This window comes from Rutilus rutilus (assembly GCF_951802725.1).
Source record: "Rutilus rutilus genome assembly, chromosome: 18".
Taxonomy (NCBI): Eukaryota; Metazoa; Chordata; class Actinopteri; order Cypriniformes; family Leuciscidae; genus Rutilus; species Rutilus rutilus.
In genome coordinates this window covers 12,913,985-12,938,693 of record NC_140231.1, presented here as the reverse complement: position 1 = coordinate 12,938,693, position 24,709 = coordinate 12,913,985, and the positions used below count along the sequence as shown (strand labels likewise).

The 24,709-nt window shown below is 39.7% G+C and overlaps 1 protein-coding gene across 1 annotated transcript; it reads left to right on the top strand.

Annotated features, from left to right (window-relative positions):
* Nucleotides 1-217: 217 nt before the first annotated feature.
* cpdb (carboxypeptidase D, b) lies at nt 218-18,788 on the top strand. The gene is made up of 21 exons (XM_084387456.1): nt 218-1,007; nt 2,153-2,355; nt 2,434-2,576; nt 3,226-3,392; nt 3,474-3,817; nt 4,624-4,815; nt 4,887-5,069; nt 5,154-5,236; nt 5,310-5,400; nt 8,485-8,630; nt 8,721-8,890; nt 8,981-9,250; nt 9,540-9,735; nt 10,604-10,742; nt 10,824-10,955; nt 11,115-11,210; nt 11,317-11,378; nt 12,343-12,474; nt 12,571-12,756; nt 14,839-14,935; nt 18,536-18,788. The coding sequence occupies exons 1-21, from the start codon at nt 373-375 to the stop codon at nt 18,745-18,747; spliced, it is 3,879 nt and encodes a 1,292-aa protein (XP_084243582.1). The 5' UTR covers nt 218-372; the 3' UTR covers nt 18,748-18,788.
* Nucleotides 18,789-24,709: the final 5,921 nt, after the last annotated feature.

Genomic DNA, 24,709 nt, shown 5'->3' with positions numbered 1-24,709 from the left:
TGCAAGGTAACTGAAAATAAAAGCTAAAAGGTGAATAAACTGTTTTTAAAAAAGTAATTATGACCAAATACAGCACCTAAAATACACTTTCCATTAATGCATAAAATAAAAAAATGAATGGTCAAAAATGTTATGGACTTTACTTTTGTCAACTACCCCTTAAACGGCAGTGGTTTAATCCATCGTTTTAGTTTGGCCCTCTATGGTTTGGCCCTGTGCATACCAATTTTCTACTGATTAAGCCAAGTGGAATCTATTAGTGTCCCTAATTTTGATTCAAAGGGTTTAACTTGCAGACCAAATTAAGACCAATTTTGTAATGGCGCAACAAAAAAAACGACAATAAAACGACAAACAAAAGGTTATTTTTAAATGTCACAATTGTTTGCAAACCACTACAAACGCGCAATGCATATTTTGTGGCTCATTTTGCCGCATATTTTAATAGTTCCGCACCAAATACTTGGTTTGAAAGTGAGACACACCAACAAAGTGAACGAAGAAACATACCTGGGATATTACAACTACGCCGCCATGACAGACCGTCTTCAGAGTTTGTCTCTCAAATACTCGCATATTTGCCGCCTCGCGAGCATCGGACAGTCTGTCGAGGGAAGGGAGCTTTGGGTCATGAGAATAACAACGAATCCGAGTACGGACGTACCGGGCAAACCCAGGTTCAAGTATGTGGGAAACATCCACGGGGACGAGGCTTTATCAAGGCAGGTGTTAGTGTATCTGATTGAGTACCTGTTGACTCAGTATGGCCGTGATGTGAGAGTGACGGAGCTGGTGACCCGAACGGACATCTATATATTGGCCAGCATGAACCCTGACGGATTTGAGCGCGCGTTGGAGGGTGACTGCACTGGAAGTGCTGGAGGCCGCGAGAATGCCAAACATTATGAACTCGACAAGAGTTTCCCAGACCAGGATGAGCCTTCCAGCAAGACTTCAGATGATACACCGGAGGTCACGGCTGTTGTGAGATGGATTCTTGAAAAAAAGTATGTTGTTCAGTTGTTTGCTGTTTAGTTTAAATATTTTATTCAAAGATTGTAGTATGGATTCAGTCAATTATTTATTTACTTATTATTGATAAATATAATTGAGATTATTGAAATCATTTTACATTAATAGCCTCTTAAATTTCTCTAAAACTATTCAAAAATTTTTTTGTTAATTGAAATTAAATACAAATATTAGAAGGAAAACGGTTGCCTTTCTGAAATAATTTTATTGAAGCACTAAAAGTACTAACAGATAATTAAGGAAAAAACAAACAAAACCGATTTAAAAATTAATTTAAAGGGATAGTTCACCCCCCAAAAATTCTGTCATTAATTACTCACCCTCATGTTTTACTCACCCCCAAACCTGTATGACTTTCGGTCATCTTCTGAACGCAAAATAAAATATTTTTAATGAAATTGAGATATTTCTGGCCCTTCCTTGACAGCTATGCAACTGACACCGCTTCAAAAAGTTCATAAAGAGGTCGTAAAACTAATCCATATGAACGGTTTAGTTGTCCAACTTTTCTGAGGAGACACTAACTTTATATGAGGAACAGATTGAATTTAGGCTTAAAACACAAGAATTAACCTTGGTTCTCGCAGGTCACGCGAACATGATTGATTGAGTTAACATTTACCGATGTGTGAGTTCGTTGATTATATAAAAACGATCGTGTCTCTTAAGAAAATTTGGACTAAACTGCTCAATTCATATGGATTAGTTTTATGATTTGCATAGACTGTCAATAGAGGGACATAAATTGCTCCGATTTCATTAAAAAGATCTTCATTTGTGATCCGATGATGAACGGTTACGGAAGTCTTAGGGTTTGGAACGACATGGGGGTGAGTAAATAATGACAGAATTTTTATTTTTGGTTTGTATTACTGTATGCACCACAAAAATCTTACAAAATAAATGTTTTGATTTTATTTTTTAGTATTATTAGTTGATCCAGAGTTAACTAGATTTGAAGAGAAATTGGCATTGCAATTTAAACTAGCCCAGATTTTATTTTTTTTAAAATGAATTATTCAGTGGCATAATCTGAAAATCTCAGATCAGAAGCAAGAGAACAAGTCAAATCTTTTCACAAGAAGTGTTTTCTCACCTGGCTCTTTGTCGTCTTTTCAAGGTTTGTCTTGTCTGGTAGTCTACAAGGGGGCTCGGTGGAGGCCAGCTTCCCTTTTAATGACGGCAGTTCTTCTGCAAGCCCAGGGCTGACAGCCGTTGAAGACCTATTTCACTATTTAGCACAAACCTACACTGAGAACCATCCCATTATGAGTATGGACAATCCTGACTGTCCTGTTGATCCTAACAAAAGCTTCGGAGATGGTATCACAAACTGTTGTACATTAAAGTCAGGTATTTTAACTAGGTGAAACTCCATTGAGCTTTGGTTTGGTGTCGCAGGGGGAATGCAGGATTTCAACTACCACAAAGGGAACTGTTTTGAAGTCGCTTTTAAATTCAGCTGCTGCAAGTATCCACCAGCTTCTCAGCTTTACACAGAGTGGACCAACAACAAGGAGGCCCTTCTTACCTACATACAGAAAGTGAGTAGATTGGATTGTTTTAGTGTGTAGAATGGCCTACTGCTTGTTCAATTTACTTGAACAAAACTCAGGATTGCTATAGATGTAACCAGTAACGTCTTATGGCTGCCAACACCTAACTTAACCTTCTTTAATGTGTAAAGAAAAGGTATTTTTAGCTGACAGTAGTAATGGGAGAAATGAGCTTTGAAAAGCTTTGAACCAATTCAACCAATTGCTTCGCAGAATGATTCACTGTGTCGAAGCGTTCGAAACACCACACACTGGTGACCCCTGCTGGTCAGAACAGTGTAAATGCAACAACAACTCAGGACAAACATGTATAAAAAACCCATTTACTAACCCATTGCAAATGCTTTATTGAAAGTATAATCTATCAAATGCAATTAACTAATCATCTAATAATTGTCTGTGTAATGTGTTCTTTTATCAATGTCAGGGCTTGTTTTGATTGTTCCATGGATGACTCGGCTAAAGAGGCAAATAAAGAGACTATTAACAAATATTATTCCTTTTAATTATACTAACGTCTAGTTAAAATGTGTAAAAATGTATAAAACTGATCAGAGATCAGGTAAAGCCCATAGACATTTGTTCAATGTTTGCTGCATTTTTAATGATATCAAATCTTATTTTGCTTCTGTTTAAGGCTCATATTGGTGTGAGAGGTTTCGTAATGACCAGATCAGGCTTTGGTCTCCCAGATGCAACAATCTCTATTTCTGGAATTGATCACAACATCACAAGCTGGATGTTTGGTGATTATTATCGCCTGCTGCTCCCTGGAAGATATGACATCACTGCTAGCTCACCTGGGTGATTATGTGTAGATGCATAAAAGTAAAATGATGTGTTGGAATTAGTCCAATTTAATGGAATTTTTCATGTTTCCTCCAGGTACCTTTCAAATACTGTGAAGAATGTGCCGGTGATCGAAGGCAAAGCCACACTGCTAAACTTCACTCTTGAGGTACCGGTAGAGGAAACGTTATTGTTAGATCACTCTGAACGACATATACTGACCAAAGAAGATCTGGGCACACCAGGGCCTACCACCTCAAAATATCCAATCCAGTCTTTGGAATTCCAATATCATAGTTATGATGAAATGGAGATGACGTTGCAACTCTTAAGTGCTATCTATCCATCCATCACTTATCTGAACTCTGCTGGACGATCAGTGCAGGGCAGGAATCTTTATGTGATGGAGATTTCCACCAATCCTGGTGTTGGTCAGCAAGGTGCAATTGCATGCACTCACATTTTTATATTGTTTATCTGTGTATGTACACTATAGGTCAAAAGTTAGGAATAATTTTCCTAACTCTTATGCTCTCTCTTTTGATCAAAAATGGAATAAATATTGTGAAATATTACTAAAAATAACTTTTTATATATATAAATATTTTCCTGTAATGGAAAAGCTGAATTTTCAGCTTCAGTCTTCAGTGTCACATGATCCTTCAGAAATCATTCTAATATGGTGATTTGCTGCTCAATTATTATTAATAATGTCATTATTATCAATGTTGAAGACAGTTTTTACTGTTAATATTTTGTTTTAATATTTAATCTTTTTTTTTGATGACTATACTGTTCAAAAGAACAGCGTTAATTTGAAATAGAAATATTTTGCAACATTATAAATGCCTTTACTGTCACTTTTGATCAATTTATTGTATTGTCTAAGTACTAATTTCTATTCAAATCTTAAATACCCAAAACTTTTCAATGGTAGTGCATCAGGTTTCAACATTGATGATTAGATATCTTTCTTGAGCAGCAAATCAGCACATTACAATGATTTCTGAAGGATCATGTGACACTGAAGATTCCATCACAGGAATAAATGGAATTTAAAAACAAATTTAAACCGTTTTGACTTAAATTTTTTACTATTTATTTATTTGTTTTTGCTGTATTTTTGATCAAATAAATGCAACCTTGGTGAGCGGAAGAGACTTTCAAGAACATCAAAATATCCAAACTTTTGACTGCTAGTTTACATTAATGCGTCTCTATGAAAACCTCCCCTTACTTCAACCAGGCAAACCAGAGGTCATGTTTCTGGGTAACCTGCATGGAAACGAGTTTATCGGTCGTGAGATTCTCCTAAACCTGGTTGAATACTTGTGCCGCAATTATGGCAAAGATCCATTGGTCACGCGTCTGGTCAATAGCACAAGAATTCACGTCATGCCTTCCATGAACCCAGATGGGTATGAAATAGCGCTAAAAGGTACAAGCAAAATAAACTGGCAGGTTGTTTAATTGTTCTCTTCTGTATTTACACTGATTTTCTTCTCGTAGCTCACAAGGAACGGGTCTTAGGAGACCAGAGTATTATTGGACACAGTAATAGTCACCGTGTTGACCTGAATGCAAATTTCCCTGAACAGTCACAATCGAAGAATACTGTTGAAGCAGAAACTCAAGCGGTGATAAACTGGATCAAGGCCCATTCCTTTGTGCTGTCTGCAAGTATATGTGGAGGTACAGAAAGTTGCAGTCTTAAGTTGTCTCAATGTTAATGAAAAATTTAAAATGATAAAACTGAACTGCCATTGTTGTCTCTAGGGTTTAGGGGAGTCGTGTATCCGAGTTCCCTTGACTCCACTGATGAGATAATGTTTGAATCAGTTGCAGAAGCCTTTTATTTGGTGTGTATTTTGAATGCTGTATATATCATGAATTGTCAAATTAAATTTTACTGACTCGTTTTATTGTTTCCAGCAATCTCAGGCTTTTCAAGAGCCCCAAGCTTGTGACGTGCCAAGAACCAGAGAGAAAAAAGACATAAAGCACCGCCGTCCAGTGGTCACAGGTCAGACTGAAGCATAATCACTGATTAAAGTCATTATTTAAAAAAAAAAAAAACTATTTTCATTACCCTTAAAGGATAATTCCGGTATTTAGCACTTTGAGTCTATTTTGTAGTTTGTTTTGGATGAACTAGAGTGGTGGACACAGAAATTTTGACGATGGGTCCTATCTCGACTTTTTGACTCTTTTAGAATCGCCTTTGACCGCTTCAGAATGGCTGGCTATGGGCATGCACGAACATGTCCTTAAAACAACCCTTAACGTTCGTTTTCAAAACTGTGCAACTCACGAGTGGTTACCTTTTAATACCTTTAATTCAGTACTGTATTTTCAGCATCATTTCTCCAGTCTTCAGAGTCACATGATCCTTCAGAAATCATTCTAATATGCTCATTTACATTTAATTATTTAGCAAACGCTTTTATCCAAAGCGACTTACAACCAGGGTTCCCACGGGTCCTTGAAATCCTTGAAAGTTTGTGAATCTGAAAAAATGTTTCCAAGGCCCCGGAAACTTTTTGAAAATAAACATACATAGAGACAGGTCCTTGAAAGTGCTTGAATTTATTTTGTGCAATAAGTTTTCTGGAAAAAATTCCATATTCACTCCGGTCCCCTAATGTGTTATTTCGCCAACACTTCATGGCCTATGCATACTAGCTTGCTTGATTTACACTAGTTAAGTGCATTTACGCGTTACTACCTTAAGTGTTTCCCGCATGAGATATGTTGTGTTGTACGTTGCCATGACGCGCGCATGAAACTACGATGGTACCTCAATGTTTGTTGTTTGACACAACAAATGTGTCCCCACATTAAGTCCTTGAATTTGAGGGTATTGGACCTGGAAAGTCCTTGAAAGGTCATTGAATTTGAAGTTAACCAAGGTGTGGGAACCCTGTACAACTGAGGAGAACAATAGAAGCAATCAGACCAGCAAGAGGGCAACAGTATACAAGTGCTGTAACAAGTCTCAGTTAGGCTAGTACAGTTAAAATACCGCAAGTATTTTATTATTATTATTTGTATTCATTATATCAGAAAAACAAATTGAATAGACAAGTGCTAGTATTAATTGGTCAGGTGCTGACGAAAAATGTGTCTTTAGACATTTTTTGAAAATGGCAGGTCATTCCAGGTCATTCCACCAGCAGGGAACAGTCCAGGAAAAGGTCCGTGAGTGATTTTGTGCCTCTTTGGGATGGCACCACGAGGCACCGTTCACTTGCTGGAGGGTGCATAAGTCTGAACTAGCGAGTTTAGGTATATTGGTGCAGACCCAGTGGTTGTCTTGTAGGCAAACATAAGTGCCTTGAATTTGATGCGAGCAGCTATTGGCAGCCAGTGCAAACTGATGAAGTGAGGTGTGAATGTGGGCTTTCTTCGGCTCGTTGAAGACCACCCTCGCTGCTGCATTCTGGATCATTTGCAAAGGCTTGATAGGACATGCCGGAAGGCCCGCTAAGAGAGCATTACAATAGTCCAGTCTGGATAGAACAAGTTGTGTGGCCTGCTCTGATAGGAAGGATCTGATCTTCCTGATGTTGTATAAAGCAAATCTGCAGGACCTAGCCGTTGTAGTAATATGGTCTTTGAAGCTTAGCTGATCATCAATCACAACTCCCAAGATTCCTGGCTGTCCTGTAAGGAGTTATGGTTGACGAACCCAGCTGAATGGATAACTTGTGCTGAAGTGTTGGGTTGGCCGAGACCACAAGCAGCTCTGTCTTAGCAAGGTTGAGTTGAAGGTGATGGTCCTTCATCCAGCAAGAAATGTTGTCATGCAGGCTGAGATGCGAGCAGCTACCGTCGGAACATCCGGCTGGAATGAGAGGTAGAGTTGTGTGTCATCAGCATAGCAGTGATCGGAAAAGCTTCGGAATGACAGATCCTAGTGATGACATGTAGATAAAGAGAAGTGGTCCAAGCACCGAGCCCTGAGGAGCCCCAGTAGCAAGAAGTTGTGACTTAAGAGACCTCGCCCCTCCAAGACACCCTGAAGGACCTACCTGAGAGGTAGGATTTGAACCACTGGAGTGCAGTTCTTAAGATGCCCATCTTCATTAGGGTTGACAGGAGTATCTGGTGGTTGACTGTGTCCAAAGCAGCAGACAGATCCAGCAGGATGAGTACTGAGGATTTGGAAGCTGCTTTTGCCAGTCTCAGTGCTTCAGTAACCGAGAGCAGGGCAGTCTCAGTTGAGTGGCCGCTTTTGAAGCCAGATTGGTTGTTGTCCAGAAGGTTGTTCTGCGTGAGAAACATGGAGAGTTGGTTAAAAGGGGAAGGGCAAAGGAGAGAAGAGAAGGTTTTGAAGAGTGTGCGGGAGTCAGAACAATTGCTAATTTTGTTGTGGTAGAATGTCGTTTGAGCAGTGGAGATATTTGCAGAGAAGGAAGAGAAGAGCGATTGATACAAACTAAGGTCAGTCGAATTTTTTTATTTGAGCCACTTCCTCTCTGTGGCCCTGAGTCTAGAGCGATGTTCACGGAGAACATCAGACAGACAGGGGGCAGAGGGTGTGGCGTGGGCTGGTCTGGATGAAAGGGGGCAAAAGTTGTCTAAAGACGTTAGAGTGGAGCAAAGAGTGTCAGTAGCACTGTTAGTGTCCAGTGCTGAAAACTGAGCGGGTGAAGGAAGTGAGGAAACTATAGAGGAAGGGATAGAGTGAGCGTAGGTTACGCCGATTGGTGGCCTGTGGATTTTATGCTCAAAGAAACATTGCTGCTTATTATCAATGTTGAAAACAGTTGTGCTACTTAATTGTTTTGTGGAAAGAGTGATACAAAGTTCAAAAGAACAGCTTTTTTCTTTTCAACCAATGTCTTTACTGTCTCTTTAGATCAATTAAGTTAGTTTTTTCTGAATAGAATAATTCATTTCCTAAAAAAAAAAAAATACAAATATGTATTTGTCTATATGTATATATATCTTGCTGACCCCAATATTTGAACAGTAGTGTGTACTTTTTATCATTATTTTATTATATTTTGTCTTATTTGTCTGTTCCTCAGTACATACTCTTCTATGTTGAGTATCCTGTCTCACACAGAAATCAACATTGTTTTTGCCTTCTGCATACTGGTAGGAACTGATATGCTGACTTGGGCGTATCAAGGCACTGACACTTTAGCCGTTAGCATTGGTCTGAGCTGTGAGCTGCTCCCACCGGAGGATACACTCTCAGAATACTGGGAGAAGAATCACAAAGCACTCTTACAGTTTATACAGCAGGTGATTCATTTTTGATCATGTCGCATTGTATTTTGGGTGAGCTATTCAGTTTGAACATTTGCATGGTTTGTGTGACGTCCCGTATGTCAGGTTCATATGTTTGTGAGGGGTATGGTGACTGATGGTCATTCTGGCAAAGGCATTGCTAAGGCCACGGTCGTGGTGGAAGGCTCAGGTCATCAAGTCCATACCAGCAGCACAGGCCAATACTGGAGACCCCTGGCTCCTGGTTCTTATCGTCTCACAGCCTCTGCTCCAGAGTGAGACCTTACCCTTCACAAGAAATGAACCGAATTCTGCCAGTTATAAAATGGGTCAGCCATTACATTTCTTGTGCTATTTTCCCCCAGTTATACTTCAATGTCGGCATCTGTCCGGGTGTTGAATTCTCGGGTGGAGCAGGTGGACTTTAAGCTGACCAGAGATGCATTGCAGCCATCTAGAGTAGAACAGAAGGACTTTGAGAAACTGGTGGACCAGCTTTTAGTCCCTGGCGGGCTGGAGCAGATGGTCCGCGGCCTTCTACCTGCTCAGACCCTGGAGTACAGAACCTACAGGGAACGCTCCGAGTTCCTGAGAGGACTGACATTAACCTTCCCTCGCATCACACGGCTGTACAGGTATGTAATCCTGAAGATGTGTCTTTATCAGGTGGTTGGCGGTGCTTGCTGAGAACTTGGAGAATGAGAGATTTTGACTTGGGCCAGTTGACTTCATTACCCACCTCCTATACCAATGTGCTAACACCCACTCAGAACACCCTAGCCAAGCATCACTCACATTTTTGTAGTCATGTAATGCAAATTAAGTTCATATAGATCATGAGAATTTATTGAGTGGAGTTAGGTAAATGTTGTGAAACATTTCGGTTTTTTTTTAATCGTCACTTTTTTTTTCTCCTGGGGTCAGTTTGGGTCAAAGCACTGAGTTCAGAACTATATGGGCCCTTGAGATCGCTGGCAATTTGAAGATGTCTCAACCTGCCGAGCCCAAGATCCGTTTTGTGGCTGGAGTCCATGGTGATGCGGCAGCAGGTCCAGAGTTGCTGCTCGAGTTTGCTTCTGTTCTCTGTCTCAACTATCGCAGGAATCTCGCCATCACCAAGGCAAGCTTCACAAAACATTGTGTCCTCTTGTAAAAGCAATGAAATATAGTTGTTACTCACCTTATATTATTTCCAACACCAGCGCTGCGTTTGCTCACAAAAGTTTTGTGAGTGAATGGAAAGTTTCCAGGGGGAGTGCAAAATGTTTGCGACTATAATTTTCCTCCCTTCGCATACCCCCCCATCACCATGTCCCATAGATTGGGAACATTCTTCATAGACAAGTCTGAATGGCATGCATGTTGTTAAGCTAAAAAACAAAAAAACATGGCACACCGAAATATTGCAAAAAAGTTCCTGGTTTTTAATTGTATACTTTACAGTGTTGAATTGAATTAGTGTGTGTGCATATATACACAATCAACATATTTTTAACTATGCTTGCATTCTTAATCTTCACTGTGACTGAATCTGCAATGTTGTCTTAGTGTGCGGTCACATTTAACAATTTTTGGCTGAATTTTGCTAACAAAAAAAAGGTCCATTGTGAAAAGTTTAGTAATGTATGAAGGGCAGCTCATGTAGAAGTCACTTTCAAACCAAAGACGATTTCTGTTGGTGAATCCAATGAATTTGGATGACCAACTTGAACACAAGTGAAATCTGCTTGGGGAACACTTTTGGCCTTACGCAAAACTCCTGATCACACAGATTGAAATGACTGGATTTCATCCTTGAAATTTCGCAGTGGAATATTAAATGTGACCGGACCTTTAGAATTGGCCCAAAAGGCGGCGGCATCTATCTTTTGGAACATCCAGTGCGTCTGGTGTGCATTTACGATGTCGTTCAAGTAGGCAGCTTACTAGGTTTTGGAACAGAGTTTGTGTACCTGTCATCAATACAGTTTTTGTGTCCTTCCTCTTAGCTGATTGACCGGAGCAGGATCCTTATCCTCCCGTGTGTGAACCCTGATGGTAGGGAGCAGGCACATGAAGGAGTCTGCTCTTCCAGTGTGGGGCACACCAATGCTCGTGGAATAGATCTGGATACTGATTTCTTCTATGGTCAGTCAACACTCTGCATTGAAATTGTCATTAAAAGCTTGTCAAGTGGTCAGTGAATGTGACATTTGTATTTATACTTAGGTAATAAATCAGTGCAGCCAGAGACCCGTTCAGTGATGGATCTGATTTATGGAGGGGGTTTCTCTCTCTCAGTAGTGCTGGAGGGAGGCTCTCTGCTGGCCACGTATCCATATGACAGACCTAATCAGCATGGTAACCAACAGCACAATATTTGTTTATACATTATTACTATTACCCATTCATTGTGTTAAAGATCCTAACTCTTAAGTATTAAACTCTGTTATATAAACGATCCTGCACAGTTAATATACGAGTGATTTGGCTTATATTGGGCTTATGATTTTCACCCAGAACAAAACGAGGAGACGTTGAGATTTTTGGCTTCCTTGTATGCCAGAAGTCATCCTTTCATGCACTTGGGTAACCTGAAATGTACAAAAAAGTCAGGTATTGTTGAAAATACTTTAAGATTTAAAAAAATAAATAAACCTCTACTAAAATTACATCACAAAACATGATATGAAGATGACTCCATCATTCTTTAACTCAACAGCGATAATCCCGGGAGGGATCCTGAAGGGTGCAGATTTCAGTTCTCACACTGGCAGTATGAAGGTATTGGAATCATTTGAGATTGTCCGAATGGCAGATTTTTTTTTTTGTCACGTTTGTAGATATTGTTCTTGTGACATATGTCGCTTATGACTTGCTTGTTGTGACTCATTAGAGTATTTAACACAATGTAGATCAAATTACATGTATTAATGGATCCATTTTGACCATGCTGGGCCCTGTTTACACCTGGTATTAAGATGCGTTTTGGTCGATTAGATCACAAGTGGACAACGCTAAATACAGGCGTAAACGGGGTCTAAAAAGTTTTGAGCTGGTCTACTTTCAACCACTTCCAGAGGTATTTAAAAACCCACTCAATTGCTTTCGTAGTGTAAACCCTCATGTGGTCAAACGGCCACTTAAAGACCGCCTGTTCTCCGTCTACTGACCTAATGCGAAAAACTTGATGATAAGTGTGCTAGCCAGATGGGATTTAAACTTTGTTGGCTGGAGACCCAAGTTTGTGCTTGGTACGTTTTTTCATCTTCAAACCAATGTTCTCTCACCATTCCTGATTTCTAACACACACTTACAGCGTTCGATGTGGTCTTGCAGATGTCAGAGCAGAAACAAAAGCGCAGCTCTCCGTATGTTTTTCGGTCGCGTTCATATGTAAATTGTGTTCGATTATTTCATCCATTAGATCAAAAGATCTGAAAAATCCCATAGATTCCCATAGAACCCCCCCCCAAAGAAATCAGGACAGAAATGGTTGAAAGTGGAATGTGTCTCCCTCTTCTACTTGTGATCCGATCAACCAAAACAATCTTACCAGGTATAAACGGAGCCCCAAGTTACAACTTGTGTGCTGAGGCAGAACTGTTTAAAATTATCAAGTGTTCGCTCTAGTTCACCAAAATGAAAATTGTCATTTAACCCAGTTAAATCAACCATTATACAAAAACCTTTCACTCCACTGAAGTTCTCAAATCTAATTTTCTGCATATTCCGTCTTGTATTTCAGGACTTCAGTTTGGATGTGGGTGGTTGCCCTGAGATCACAGTGTACACTGGCTGTTGTTTGTTCCCACCTGAACATCAGCTCTTCTCGATGTGGATGGAAAACAGAATGCCTCTTTTCCGCATGCTGCTGGAGGTGGACACGCTCTGATCTTCTCAGAATAGCCAGCCATATTTTCAAGCAACCTAAACTCATTTAAACCTATGTTTTCCTCATATTTGGTCTCTGAAGGTTCACCGAAGTCTGAGTGGTTTTGTGAGGGACATTAAAGGCCACCCGGTGTCGGGTGCTGTTGTGGTGGTGGACGGCTCTGTGACTGTTCAAGCAGACAGTCAGGGTCACTTCACCACTCTTGTGGCTCCAGGCACACATCAGCTGCAGGTTCAGGCCCATGGATATCAGCAAGTGCTCCAGCAGGTATGTTTTAGAAATGGCTAACAGCTTTAAGAGGAGTTTTTTTTTATTTTATGGATAGATGGATAGTGATTTTGGCATAATAAAACTATAACACAAGATCAATTAAAGGTACAATATGCAAGAATTTTGCATCAAAATATCCCATAATCTCTATATATTTTGTTAAGTTGATTACTTACAATATCCCAAATGTTTCCAACAATTTTTAAATCGTGAGAAAATTGCGATTTTAACCAAGGAAACGGGGCGTTAGAGCAGGGGGGAGCTGGGAGTCGCCAGTCAATTGCGTCATATCCGCGTTACCCTCGGTTTCCGCCCGTACTGCGTGGAGTCCTGGACAAATGCGGAAGTTGTAGTTGTAGCGTCTATCAAGCAACAAACGTTAGCTTGTTTCTTGCAGTCGTTATGGAACACAATTATTCTTTACTGATTGCAGCTGGTTCTGTCGACAAAGCATGCTTAATTTTTCATTCGGTAATAGTTATGTTTATGTAAGGGAAGTATTATTGCTTTAGATTTGTGTTTAGTTTATTGACATTGTTTATCACGTCTGGTGTTTATGGCCATGTAAATAAATATAGCATGTGTTATACATAAAGATTAATCAGTATTTTGGCAAATGATGTGGGTAACGTTATGTTCGAATGTACTTTTACAACAATTGTTTAGAACACGTAAAACTGCGCCACGTTATCACAACAATGAATTGACATACAGTAACATCTATGATAACCAATTTAGTATTAAACCTTACTTTTCTTGCGGTTAATTCATTTTAATGAAATAAAAGTGTGATGCGGTTCAAGAGTCAGGAAGGAAGAAGACAGGGGTCGGCGTGACTGGGACTCGTACTTTATTAAAATAAAGCAAAACAAACAAAAGTCGTGCACAACGCGCATTCACCGTGGCAACCGCGACAGCACAAAACAGTTCGAAAATGAGAGCTCGGATCCACCGGTTTTCTTTCTCTGCGTCCAATTTTCTCTTCAGTCTCTCTCTCGTTCCAGCGCGCGGCTTAAAAGCAGTCTCTCCACGCGGATCACGGCAATAAGACACAGGTGTTCGTCATTTGCACTTGACCTACTTGCTCGTCTCTTCTCTCTCCCATTACAGACCGCGCTGAACCACGCCCCCCTCGCCACAAAAAGCATGTCATTATAACAAAAGAACTTAACCTCATCCATGAACATGATTTTTCGATTCCCGTCTGACTGATTTACATCCACGGTGGAGTTTAAAACGACAGTTCCCATCATTCCACGCTCCTTCACATCGTCATCAAGCTACGCCGTTGTTGTTGTTGTTTGGAATGTAGCGCCCTCTAGAGGGCAAAAATTCTTGCATATTGTAGCTTTAATATGCTACTGTTCAAAAGTTGAGCAGTAAGATTTTTTTATTTTTTTCTACTTTTCATCAAGAATGCACTAAATTGATAAAGTGAAAGTATAGACAGTTATAATGTCTACAAAATAAAATAGTTCTATTTCATATAAATGCTGTTCTTTCTATTCTTCAAAGAATCCTGAAAAAAAATAAAAATATTAGGCAGCACAACTGTTTTCAACATTGATAAGAGATGTTTTTGAGCATCAAATCAGCATATTTGAATGATTACTGAAGGATCATGTGACACTGAAGACTGGAGTAATGATGCTGAAAATTCAGCTTTGCATCACAGAAATAAATTGCGTTTTAAAAGTCGGTAAATAACTGCTTATTGAACAAATGTTGGGCGGGACTTGATTTTGTCCATTGGAAATTGATTGGATCATTGTAGTTCATTGTAGTTCATTGTGGACAATTGTAGATCATTGTAGCTAATTGCTGTGATCTGATATGAGTGACAGGTTGTCTCACCAATTATTATTTCACAATATTTCTGGTTTTTCTGCGTTTTGATTAAATAAATGCATATTGGGTGAGCACTGCTTTCAAAAACATTTTAAATCTTACCTATCCCAAACTTTTGAACAGTAGTGTAATAAAAAAAAAAAAATATTAAGCTGAAATGATCATGCTGCTTCTGTCCAGGTTAAACTGCACACATTCTACAATTCTCTCATTCTCCTCCTGTGGTTTTAGGTGAATATATCCTCAGTCAGAGTGACCAGTCCCATTGTGATTGACATTATGGCAGCCAGGGCTCCACTCAGTCGGGCAATGTTTGTCATTGCCACAGGTAAATCTTAACACTTTAATCTTAACACTTGTTCTAATTCCAGTGATCTCATTGGTCAAAAGAAGTTGATATTAAAGGAGGACCTATTATGCTTTTCTCCCTGAAATACCTCAATTGTAGTCTTAAAGGCACAATATGTAAGATGTTTGGATTAAAATATGCGAAAACCACTAGAACAATTTTGTTGATTTGTGTACTTGCATTATCCCAAATGTTTCCAACAAGATATAAATCCATTTATGATTTTACTTCTGTAGAAACCATGGAAACACCAAAGATGTTTTAATATATTATGTGTTCTGTTAGAAAGGTGAGCAACTGTTTGGATACCTTTATCAGAAAACGAATCATTGTTTTAGCTCAACACGGTTTGTCTTATTGTTTGAATCTCTTGTTTTCTTGATTTACTGTGAGTAACATGTTTGCATCATGCGTGTTGACAACATTATTTTTTTTTACGCGGCTAACATAGCATAGTCAAAGAGCTTTATTTGTAGTAACAGTAATACAGCATTTTCTCCACCATACAATATATATATATTTTTAATGAACTGCATGCCATTTAGCAACACAAGTCATTTAGCTTTTATTAATATGATATTCTATTATCAATCTAGCTTACTGCAGTGTGCAACAAGTGCATCATACCAGCCACTGAGCGAACGCACAGAGTATGTTATAACTTTCAGTTTCAACGTTATAACTTCCAGATAAAGTGACCTGTATTAGTAGTAATTCAGTACTTGCAATAAATATGATTTGTCAGTTTGCTTATCGTCAGCTGTAGAGGTGAGGACAACAACTCCCATGATTCCACGCTCATTCACTGCGTCAAGCTACGCCTTTGTTACGGTTTTGAATAAGCGACCTCTTGTGGCGAAACTTGCATCAGGGCTGCCAACTCTCACGCATTCAAATGACACAGTGAAAAATCTTGAAGCAAAAACACTGGACACTGACACCGACAGACAAGACCGAGCTGGTTACTTTTGATATGAAACAATGCATTAACTTTGAAATTCTGTCAATTTTATTTCGAAATTTAAACAAATACCGTTTTGGTGCTCTTAAATGTGACGTGACAGATCGCTGTAGCGCATCAGTTTAAGCGGCACATGAACTGATCGTCTCTTCCTCTTTACTACTAGTTAATGGAAAATAAAAACAAGTGAACATTAGAAAGTATGTTTATACAGTACAACTTACCGAAATGTATCATGTCTCGTAATTAATCAATTGGTGTTTCAACCGCTGAAAGAGTTGGGGGAAAAAAAACGTCTGGAGAACAATGTCATGTAATGTTACATTTATCTTAAAGGAACACGCCGACGTTTTGGGACTTTAGCTTATTCACCGTATCCCCCAGAGTTAGATAAGTCCATACATGCCCTTTTCATCTCCGTGCGTGCCGTTACTCTGTCTGACGCACCCGCTGCTAGCCTAGCTTAGCACAAAGACTGGAGGTTAACGGCTCCAGCTCCGCAGAAGTAGCAGTGCTTCGCCTTCTGAGAATGTAGTTCCCAGTATCTATACGGTTAGAAGATGGCTGTGTCTCATGTGACCTTATTTGTACACGCTGTAACTATACAAATCACAACATGTAAATAGGAAAATGTTGGCGTTATTTTGTCACTTATTGGGAGCAGGATGCTAGCTGGAGCCGTTTACCTCCAGTCTTTGTGCTGTGCTAGGCTAGTGCGTCAGATAGTGTTACGGCACGCACTGAGATGAAAAGGGTATGTATGGACTTATCTAACTCTGGGGGATAAGGTGAATAAGCGAAAGTCCCAAAAAGTCGTTGTGATCCTTTAAAACAGCCATTTAATGACCATAGCGTGTTAGTTAGCTAAAAAAAATCAACTCTAGCAGACATCCCACCCTGAAAAAACTCATTACCAAACAGATGGCACAACACTCCCCAGTTATTAAAAAAATTATTGTACTATTATATTCAGTTGCATAAGCCGGCTAACACGGGTTCGTTCATTCAATAGTATTCGTGCTCTGAAAGTGATGCAGAGCTGCCAACTCTCACGCATTCATCGTGAGACACACGCAATTGACACTTTTCACACGCTCTCACGCCACACATCCATTTTCTCACGCACAGAAAAATCGCAAAGCAAAGAGGACACGGAGACCGGCAGACTAGACAGAGCAGGTTAGTTATGATATAAAAAAATCTCAGCTCTCAGATTCTGTCACTTTTATTACGAAATTCAAACAATAAATACCGTTTTGGCGCTTGTAAATGTGACGCGACAGATCCCTAGCGGCACGTGAACCGATCATCTCTACTAGCTAATAGTAAATAAACACGAATGAACACTGTTGACAGTACAATTTGCCGAAATGTATAGTCCTCATACATAATATCGACCAATCAATCAAACAAAGGGGTCAATAAAACAGCTGGAGAACAATTGTCACATAACATTTACCTCAGGAAAGCCATTTGATGACCATAATATAGGCTATAGCACGTTAGTTGGCTGATATATGTGTACTATATTACATATTTAGTATATTTTTACTTATATCATTAAATAGTTATTATAATAAAAAAATGCATTCTATTTAATTAAAATTTTATCCTTAAATAATACTGCCAGCTGATAGGGCTCTCTGTATGTTTACAGCATTAGGTGAGTTGTTGTTTTTTTTTCTTGAGAAAAATTAATGCCTACCTAATATTTATCCAAATGAGTCAATATTAAATCAAATCACAATAATTGAAATAATAAAAAAGCGTAGCTTACCAGAAATTGTAGCCTACCATGTAAATATGTCACTAAACCTAATAAAATTCAGTTTAGTTACTAAAATGTTTTGACAATCACAATACACTTATTGTGATGCAATACTTTTTTTTTTTTTTTACATTTTTGCTAAATAAATGCACTGTTACACTGTTAATACTGACAGAAATTTCATTTTTGGGTGAACAACACTATCCCTTTAATGAAATTTAGTTACCAAATGTTTTGACAATCACAATACACTTATTGTGATGCAAGGTTTTTCCATAATTCTCGCTCCAAGCTAAACTCAAAAGTTGGCAGCCCTTTACATACTGTGCCTTTAAGTTTCTTTCCGGGAACACACGCGTAACAATTCCTCATTTAAATAATTCCCATCCAAGGCATATGCAAAACAAAACAGGTGAGGCCTGGTTGAGTTGCTTTAGTAGGGTGTTGAGACTTCAAGTGATGGAAAGGGGCGTGACAGCCAGCCAACCAAGGAAGGAGGGGCTTCATAACAAAAAAGGGTTTTTTTTAACATTCAAGCGTGAAAACCTGTTCTAGTATACTCTTAAAACAAAATCAAAACTTTGTACAAGGACATAATAGGACCTCTATAAATGTAAAATTGTATAAAATATGCTGATTTACATATTCAAGTATTCGTATTTAAACCCATATTATTAAATCTTTGTGGATTTCTTTATTTTACTGTTATAAATTCAGGTCATAATAATTATGAGCTAAGCATTTGCTACTTGTCAAACTCCCTCTGAGTGAACTGATTAATGACTTGAATGAAAGGACTCCTATAAAAATGTAGTAGTAAACTGTCCTGCAACCCTTTATCCTCGTTTAGCCTCTTTGATGAGCATCTTGATCTGCGCTCTCCTCATCTGGCACCTTCGCTCTGCCAAATTCAGCCGCATACGAGACGGGGTTCGTTGGTTGCGTCGCAAGAAGGAAGGCCTCCGAATGGAGGCGATGGATTCAGAGAAGTCACCCTTGCGAGATGAATTTCTGGATGAGAGCGAGAGTGAGGACGACCCTTACTTTGTGGAGGCAAAATAAATGTACTGTCACAATGTTTAAGAATAAAATGTCATACTTTATGCTCAGTAAGTCAGATGTCTTTGTTTATACACTTTGCATCTTTCCCACTACATTCATTCACAAAGTATTTAAACTATATGCATTTACCAGACTTGCACAGCTAGTTGGTATATTTTTGTTTTAAGAAGTTTAAAAACATCCCTGGGGCCCATTCTTCATGCGTGAATTACTCCCAGACAATTTGACGTGATCCTGGATTGTTAGGTTCTTTGAAGCTCATGTCAGATTGAAATTATCCAACAGCAGTTTTTATAGCCTTTCTGAGGGTGTGTTCACACTTGTAGTTCGGTTTGTTTGCTCCGGACCTTTTTAGGGTCTCATCTTCCTGTTTTTGGTCCGTGTTGCGTTCATGTATCATTCGAACCGCACCAGAGTTCGTTTGGAAGCGGATCGAGACCCATCTTTTCAGTGGTCTTGGCCTGGATTGCAGCGTTCACACTTAATCAAATGAACCGCACTAACAGCAATTCCACCAGGGTTCGTTTTAACCAAATCAAACATGCCAAACATGCATGGTGCGATTTTGATCTGTGCGGCTCATACTTTTTCTCCCTATTGTGACGCACTGTATCCGAGTGAAACGGCTTCTCGAACAAGAAAAAATGTAGTGCAGGACTTGATTTTGTCAAGAATTGATTGCATGGTAATGATTTGCTATTGCTGTGATGTCATGTGAGTGACAGTTTGTCCCGCCCCATATGCCAGTGAACCAGTCATCGGAGAAAAGAGATGTCGCTGCAAGAAGGAGAGGAAGTTATTTTCATTAAATACTATATGGACACATTAATTAAAAGAAATGTGCACAGATAAGTATTTTAAATATTGCAATATTCCAATGGGGGGAAAAAAACATGCAAGATTTGTCAGTTTTGATTTCATGATTAAAGCCCGCTGTGCTCGACCCTAGAGACCAGAGCATGGGCGGTAGATGCGGTAAAATTTAATTGAATCTTGAAAATTTAAGTGAGTTGGGTTATAGAATTTGTTTGTCACTCGATGCCGGGGCGTTTCATCAGTACTGGGGCACAGCCCCCTTCCCCAGTTTGCCCATAATTAGCTATTTAGCTGCAGCAAATGGTTCAGAGTGCGAGTGAACTGTCCAAATGAATCAAACTGAATCGTGAACGATTTCAGACCTTTTTTTGTAAAGCAGTTTGACCGATTAGATCGATCCGAGTGATTTATTTGCGAATCTGACATTGCTAGTTTTGATTCTAAACAACCAATTGAGAAACCCCAAATTGATTTGTTGAAATGAGGAAAAAAATGATTCTGGTGTCAGTATATGGTAATCCAATTGACAAGGATTATCTGTAATATTTTACTGGGGCTCATGTCCCAGTAAAGAGGGTCTAGTAGTGAAGCTGCTGTTAAAGACTCAAATATATAACCATATTTTGTTGCTGCGTGAACGTGGCCTGTAACCACACAAATCCCTGGTATGATGGAGCAAAAGCAGACAAGCATCATTCACAATTTCTTAAGGAAGTGTTCAAATCTAGTATGGTACATTTAAATTGTTGGCTATTGAGTGCTGCATCAGTCTGAGTATTCAGGTGGGAATGAGCTGATGGAGAAGCTAAGTAATGCAGGGAGTCCCATCACACTCATTTCCTGTAAGTGGTACAGTGAGAGAGTCCATGTGCTGCCGAGATGGTTTATGTGTGACCAAAATCTTAAAGGGGGCCCATTTCCAGAAGATAAAACAATTTCAAACTTGTATTTAACACTTGTTGCGTTCCGAATAAGCCTACTTTCATATTATATGGCAAGCGAAAAACAGTATGTGAGCCGAGTAGTATGTCCGAATTCGTAGCATTCATAAAACGGTAGGCGAAAAGTACAGCCTCCGACGAGATTCTGTAGTGTGCACATGATGGACACTTTACTGAAGCAATATCCACATAACTGATGCTGGTAGGTCACATGATAATGACAACATCAGAATCAGAATCAGAATCAGAAAGAGCTTTATTGCCAAGTGTGCTTGCACCCACAAGGAATTTTTCTTGGTACTGAAGCTTCCAGTGCACATATACAAATACAAATACAACAAGAACATAGTAATACAAATTCTAAGAATGAAAATATATAAAAAATAAATAAAAATAGTATAAAAGTAAAAAAGTAGGGTCACAGTTGGGTTTAGTCTGAATAAACATTTACAGATTATGAACATATTTACAGTATTTGAGTAGTATGAATAATATAAATATCACCTGAATTAGAGAATATTACACTAGACAGTGGGAGTCTAGCGCATGTTACAGATTATAAACATATTTACAGTATTTGAGTAGTATGAATAATATAGATATAAATATCACCTGAGTTTATTGCACTAGACAGTGGGAGTATTGCACTTACAGGCATATGCTTTGGGGGGCATGTTAAGTGTTCAGAAGGGAAATGGCCTGTGGAAAGAAACTGTTCCTGTGCCTGGAAGTTCTTGTGGCCAGTGATCTGTGTCGCCGTCCTGACGGTAACAGTTCAAACAGGGGGTGTCCAGGGTGAGTGGAGTCTGTGATGATTTTACCTGCTCTCTTCCTCACTCTGGAAGAGTACAGGTCCTGGAGGGTTGGCAGGGGGGCACCAATAATCCTCTCTGCAGTCCGGACTGTCCGTTGTGGTCTCCTGATGTCCGATTTGGTAGCTGAACCAAACCAGACAGTGATGGAAGTGCTTAAGACAGACTCAATGACGGCTGAGTAGAACTGGATCAGCAGCTCCTGTGGCAGATTGAACTTCTTCAGCTGGCGAAGGAAGTACAGTCTCTGCTGGGCCTTTTTCACAATGGAGTCAATGTGATTTGCCCACTTCAGGTCCTGGGAGATGGTAGAGCCCAGGAACCTGAATGACTCCACTGCTTCCACAGTGCTGTTCATGATGGTGAGAGGAGGGAGTGCTGGGGTGTTTCTCCTGAAGTCCACGATCATCTCCACTGTTTTGAGTGTGTTCAGCTCAAGGTTGTTATAGCTGCACCAGACAGCCAGCTGTTCAACCCCCAGTCTGTAAGCAGACTCGTCACCATTTTGGATGAGACCGATGACAGTGGTGTCGTCTGCAAATTTCAGGAGCTTGACAGAGGGGTCTTTAGAAGTGCAGTCATTAGTGTACAGGGAGAAGAGCAGTGGGGAGAGAACGCACCCTTGGGGGGCGCCAGTGCTGATGGTGAGGGTCCTGGATGTGAGTTTCCCCAGTCTCACTAGCTGCTGCCGGTCCGTCAGGAAGCTGGAGATCCACTGACAGATTGTGGATGGCATGGAGAGCTGAGTCAGTTTGGCTGTGAGAAGATCAGGGATGATGGTATTGAAGGCCGAACTGAAGTCCACAAATAAGATCCGTGCATAAGTCCCAGGTCTGTCAAGATGTTGCAGGATATAGTGCAGTCCCATGTTGACTGCATCATCCACAGACCTGTTTGCTCTGTAAGCAAACTGAAGGGGATCCATCAGGGGTCCGGTGATGTCCTTCAGATAGGCCAACACCAGTCTTTCAAACGACTTCATGACCACAGACGTGAGAGCGACAGGTCTGTAGTCATTAAGTCCAGTGATTTTAGTTTTTTTTGGGAACCGGAATGATAGTGGAGCGTTTGAAGCAGCAGGGAACTTCACACTGCTCCAATGATCTGTTGAAGATCTGCGTGAAGACTGGGGCCAGTTGGTCAGCACAGGCTTTTAGACAAGCAGATGAGATGCGTATATATTTAAAACATGGCGTATATAGTACGTCCAGATTACATTCATACTATTCACATTCATAATATATCGATCGTAAATTAAGTTTCAAACCAAATGTTCTACTTACCCTACTATAGTATGTGATCTCAGATGCACAAATACTGTTTTTTTTTCTTAATGGGAGAGTTCACCTAAAAATTACAATTGTCACTTTGACACTTCAAAGAGTTCATCATATAAAGGGATTGTGTCTCTTCAGAAAATTTGGACTAAACTGCTCAATTCATATGGATCAGTTAACGATCTCTTTATGAACTTTTTGAAGCGTCAAGAGCGTCAGTTTTGTAACCGTCAATGGAGGGACAGAAATCTCTCAGATTTAATCAAAAAGATCTTCATGTGTGTTCCCGAAGATGAACAAAAGTCTTACAGGTTTGGAACGACATGAGGGTGAGTAAGTGATGACAGAATTCTCCTTTTTGGGTGAACTAACCCTTTAAAGTAAAAGAGCCTTTTACACCAAGAGATTGTAATGTTCTGTTTATATATGTAATGTTTCCGCATTAATACTTATTCTATAAAGTCGGGTGGGTTCTGATTGGCTGTCAAAGTTGTTCATCAGCTGGAAAAAGTGATTCCAATGATATTCTTTTAAATTTAGAATGATTTGTAAGGCTCTATTAGTTCGCCCTTGGTGTGAACGGGCCTTAAAATCACGGTCACCATTCACTTTCATTAAATAGAAAAGAACAGCTCGCTCAAACTGCTAAATATCTCATTTTGTTTTCATGCAAGAAAAGAAATTGGAACAGGAAGATGACTATAGCAATAGACTACAGTAAGCTACTTTGTAGATAATGCCCTTGTCATATTCTGGTGTATTGCCATAATGTCAGCTCTCTCACGGAGGATTCTGGGTGGGAAAGTCCATTAGAAGTTTCCTGGAATTGGCCTAACAGCTGTGGTTTACCTCAACAACTTCCACAAACCTCTCTCGATATAGCAACACTTGCAGAAAAATGATCCGAGACAAGAGGACTCTGCTGCAACACTGACATTAAACCTCGTTTCGGCATCACATGACTCTTTTTATGTGGCTTATCGTTGGCTCTTCGGGTTCCATTGTCTCGATAAAACACATTTCTGTTCTTAATAAATCCTGCAAGCTTTCACGCTGTGCTCGCCGGATATGTGAGCTGAGGAATCCACTCTCTGTTCATGTTTAAGTGAAGCTCACAGCCGTGCATTACTCCTCCCGCTGGGCTAACTGGGCCTTTCTGTCTGCGAGAGAAGAAGACCGATAAGTGCTATTGATTTTCTAAACTTCATTTGAGCGTGTCACAATCTGCTTAAACACTTTCTCCATAGGTCAAGAGTTCAATACTGCGGGTGTTTGGTTCAAGTATAATAGAAGATAATGAAGATCTGTGAAGGGGAAAGAATATTGAATGACAGTTTTAATAATCACTTGAATGATCTTAAAGTCACCATGAAATCAAAATGGACATTTCTTATTTTCTTATGGAATATTGCAGTATTTTTAGTAATTGATTTATCAGTGCACATTATTATTATTATTATTATTAAATTTTTTATTCATGTGCCCTCATAATCTTTAATCAAAATAACTTCCCCTCCCTCTTGCAGTGACGTCTCTTCTCTGATGTTGTGGGCGGGGCATCCTGTCACTCACATGAGATCGACCAATAGCAAACCACAGCCATCCAATCAATTCCCCATGGACAAAATCAAGTCCCGCCCTACTTTTTTTTTTTTTTCTTGCCCGAGAAGCTGGTTCACTCAGATATACGTCACACTAGTGAAGAAAAAACTACCGCAACTTTAAAGGGGTCATATAATGGTACATGCACTTTTACAAGTTGATTGTACTGAAATGTGTGTTGGCAGTGCCTGTACACAACCATCATATAATGATAAAAATCCATCCAGTGTTTTTTTTTTTAATCTCCTTATATGTTTTCCCGTCTCAAATCGAGCCCCTCCCACGATTGTTAATTGACAGCAGCGTTTCAACACAGACCCACCCTGAGCGAGCTGTCATCATAGTCCGCCATTGTTGATACGCTGGAGCAGAATGGCGTCTAAGCGATTGTGGTGTTCTGTTCTTGGGTGTAATAACGAACACAGCAGTCATTTTGATGTTCCTAAATCCGAACCGCTGAAGACGCAATGGCTGAGTTTTGTTTTCGAAGGGAATATTCCCCACGATCAACGTC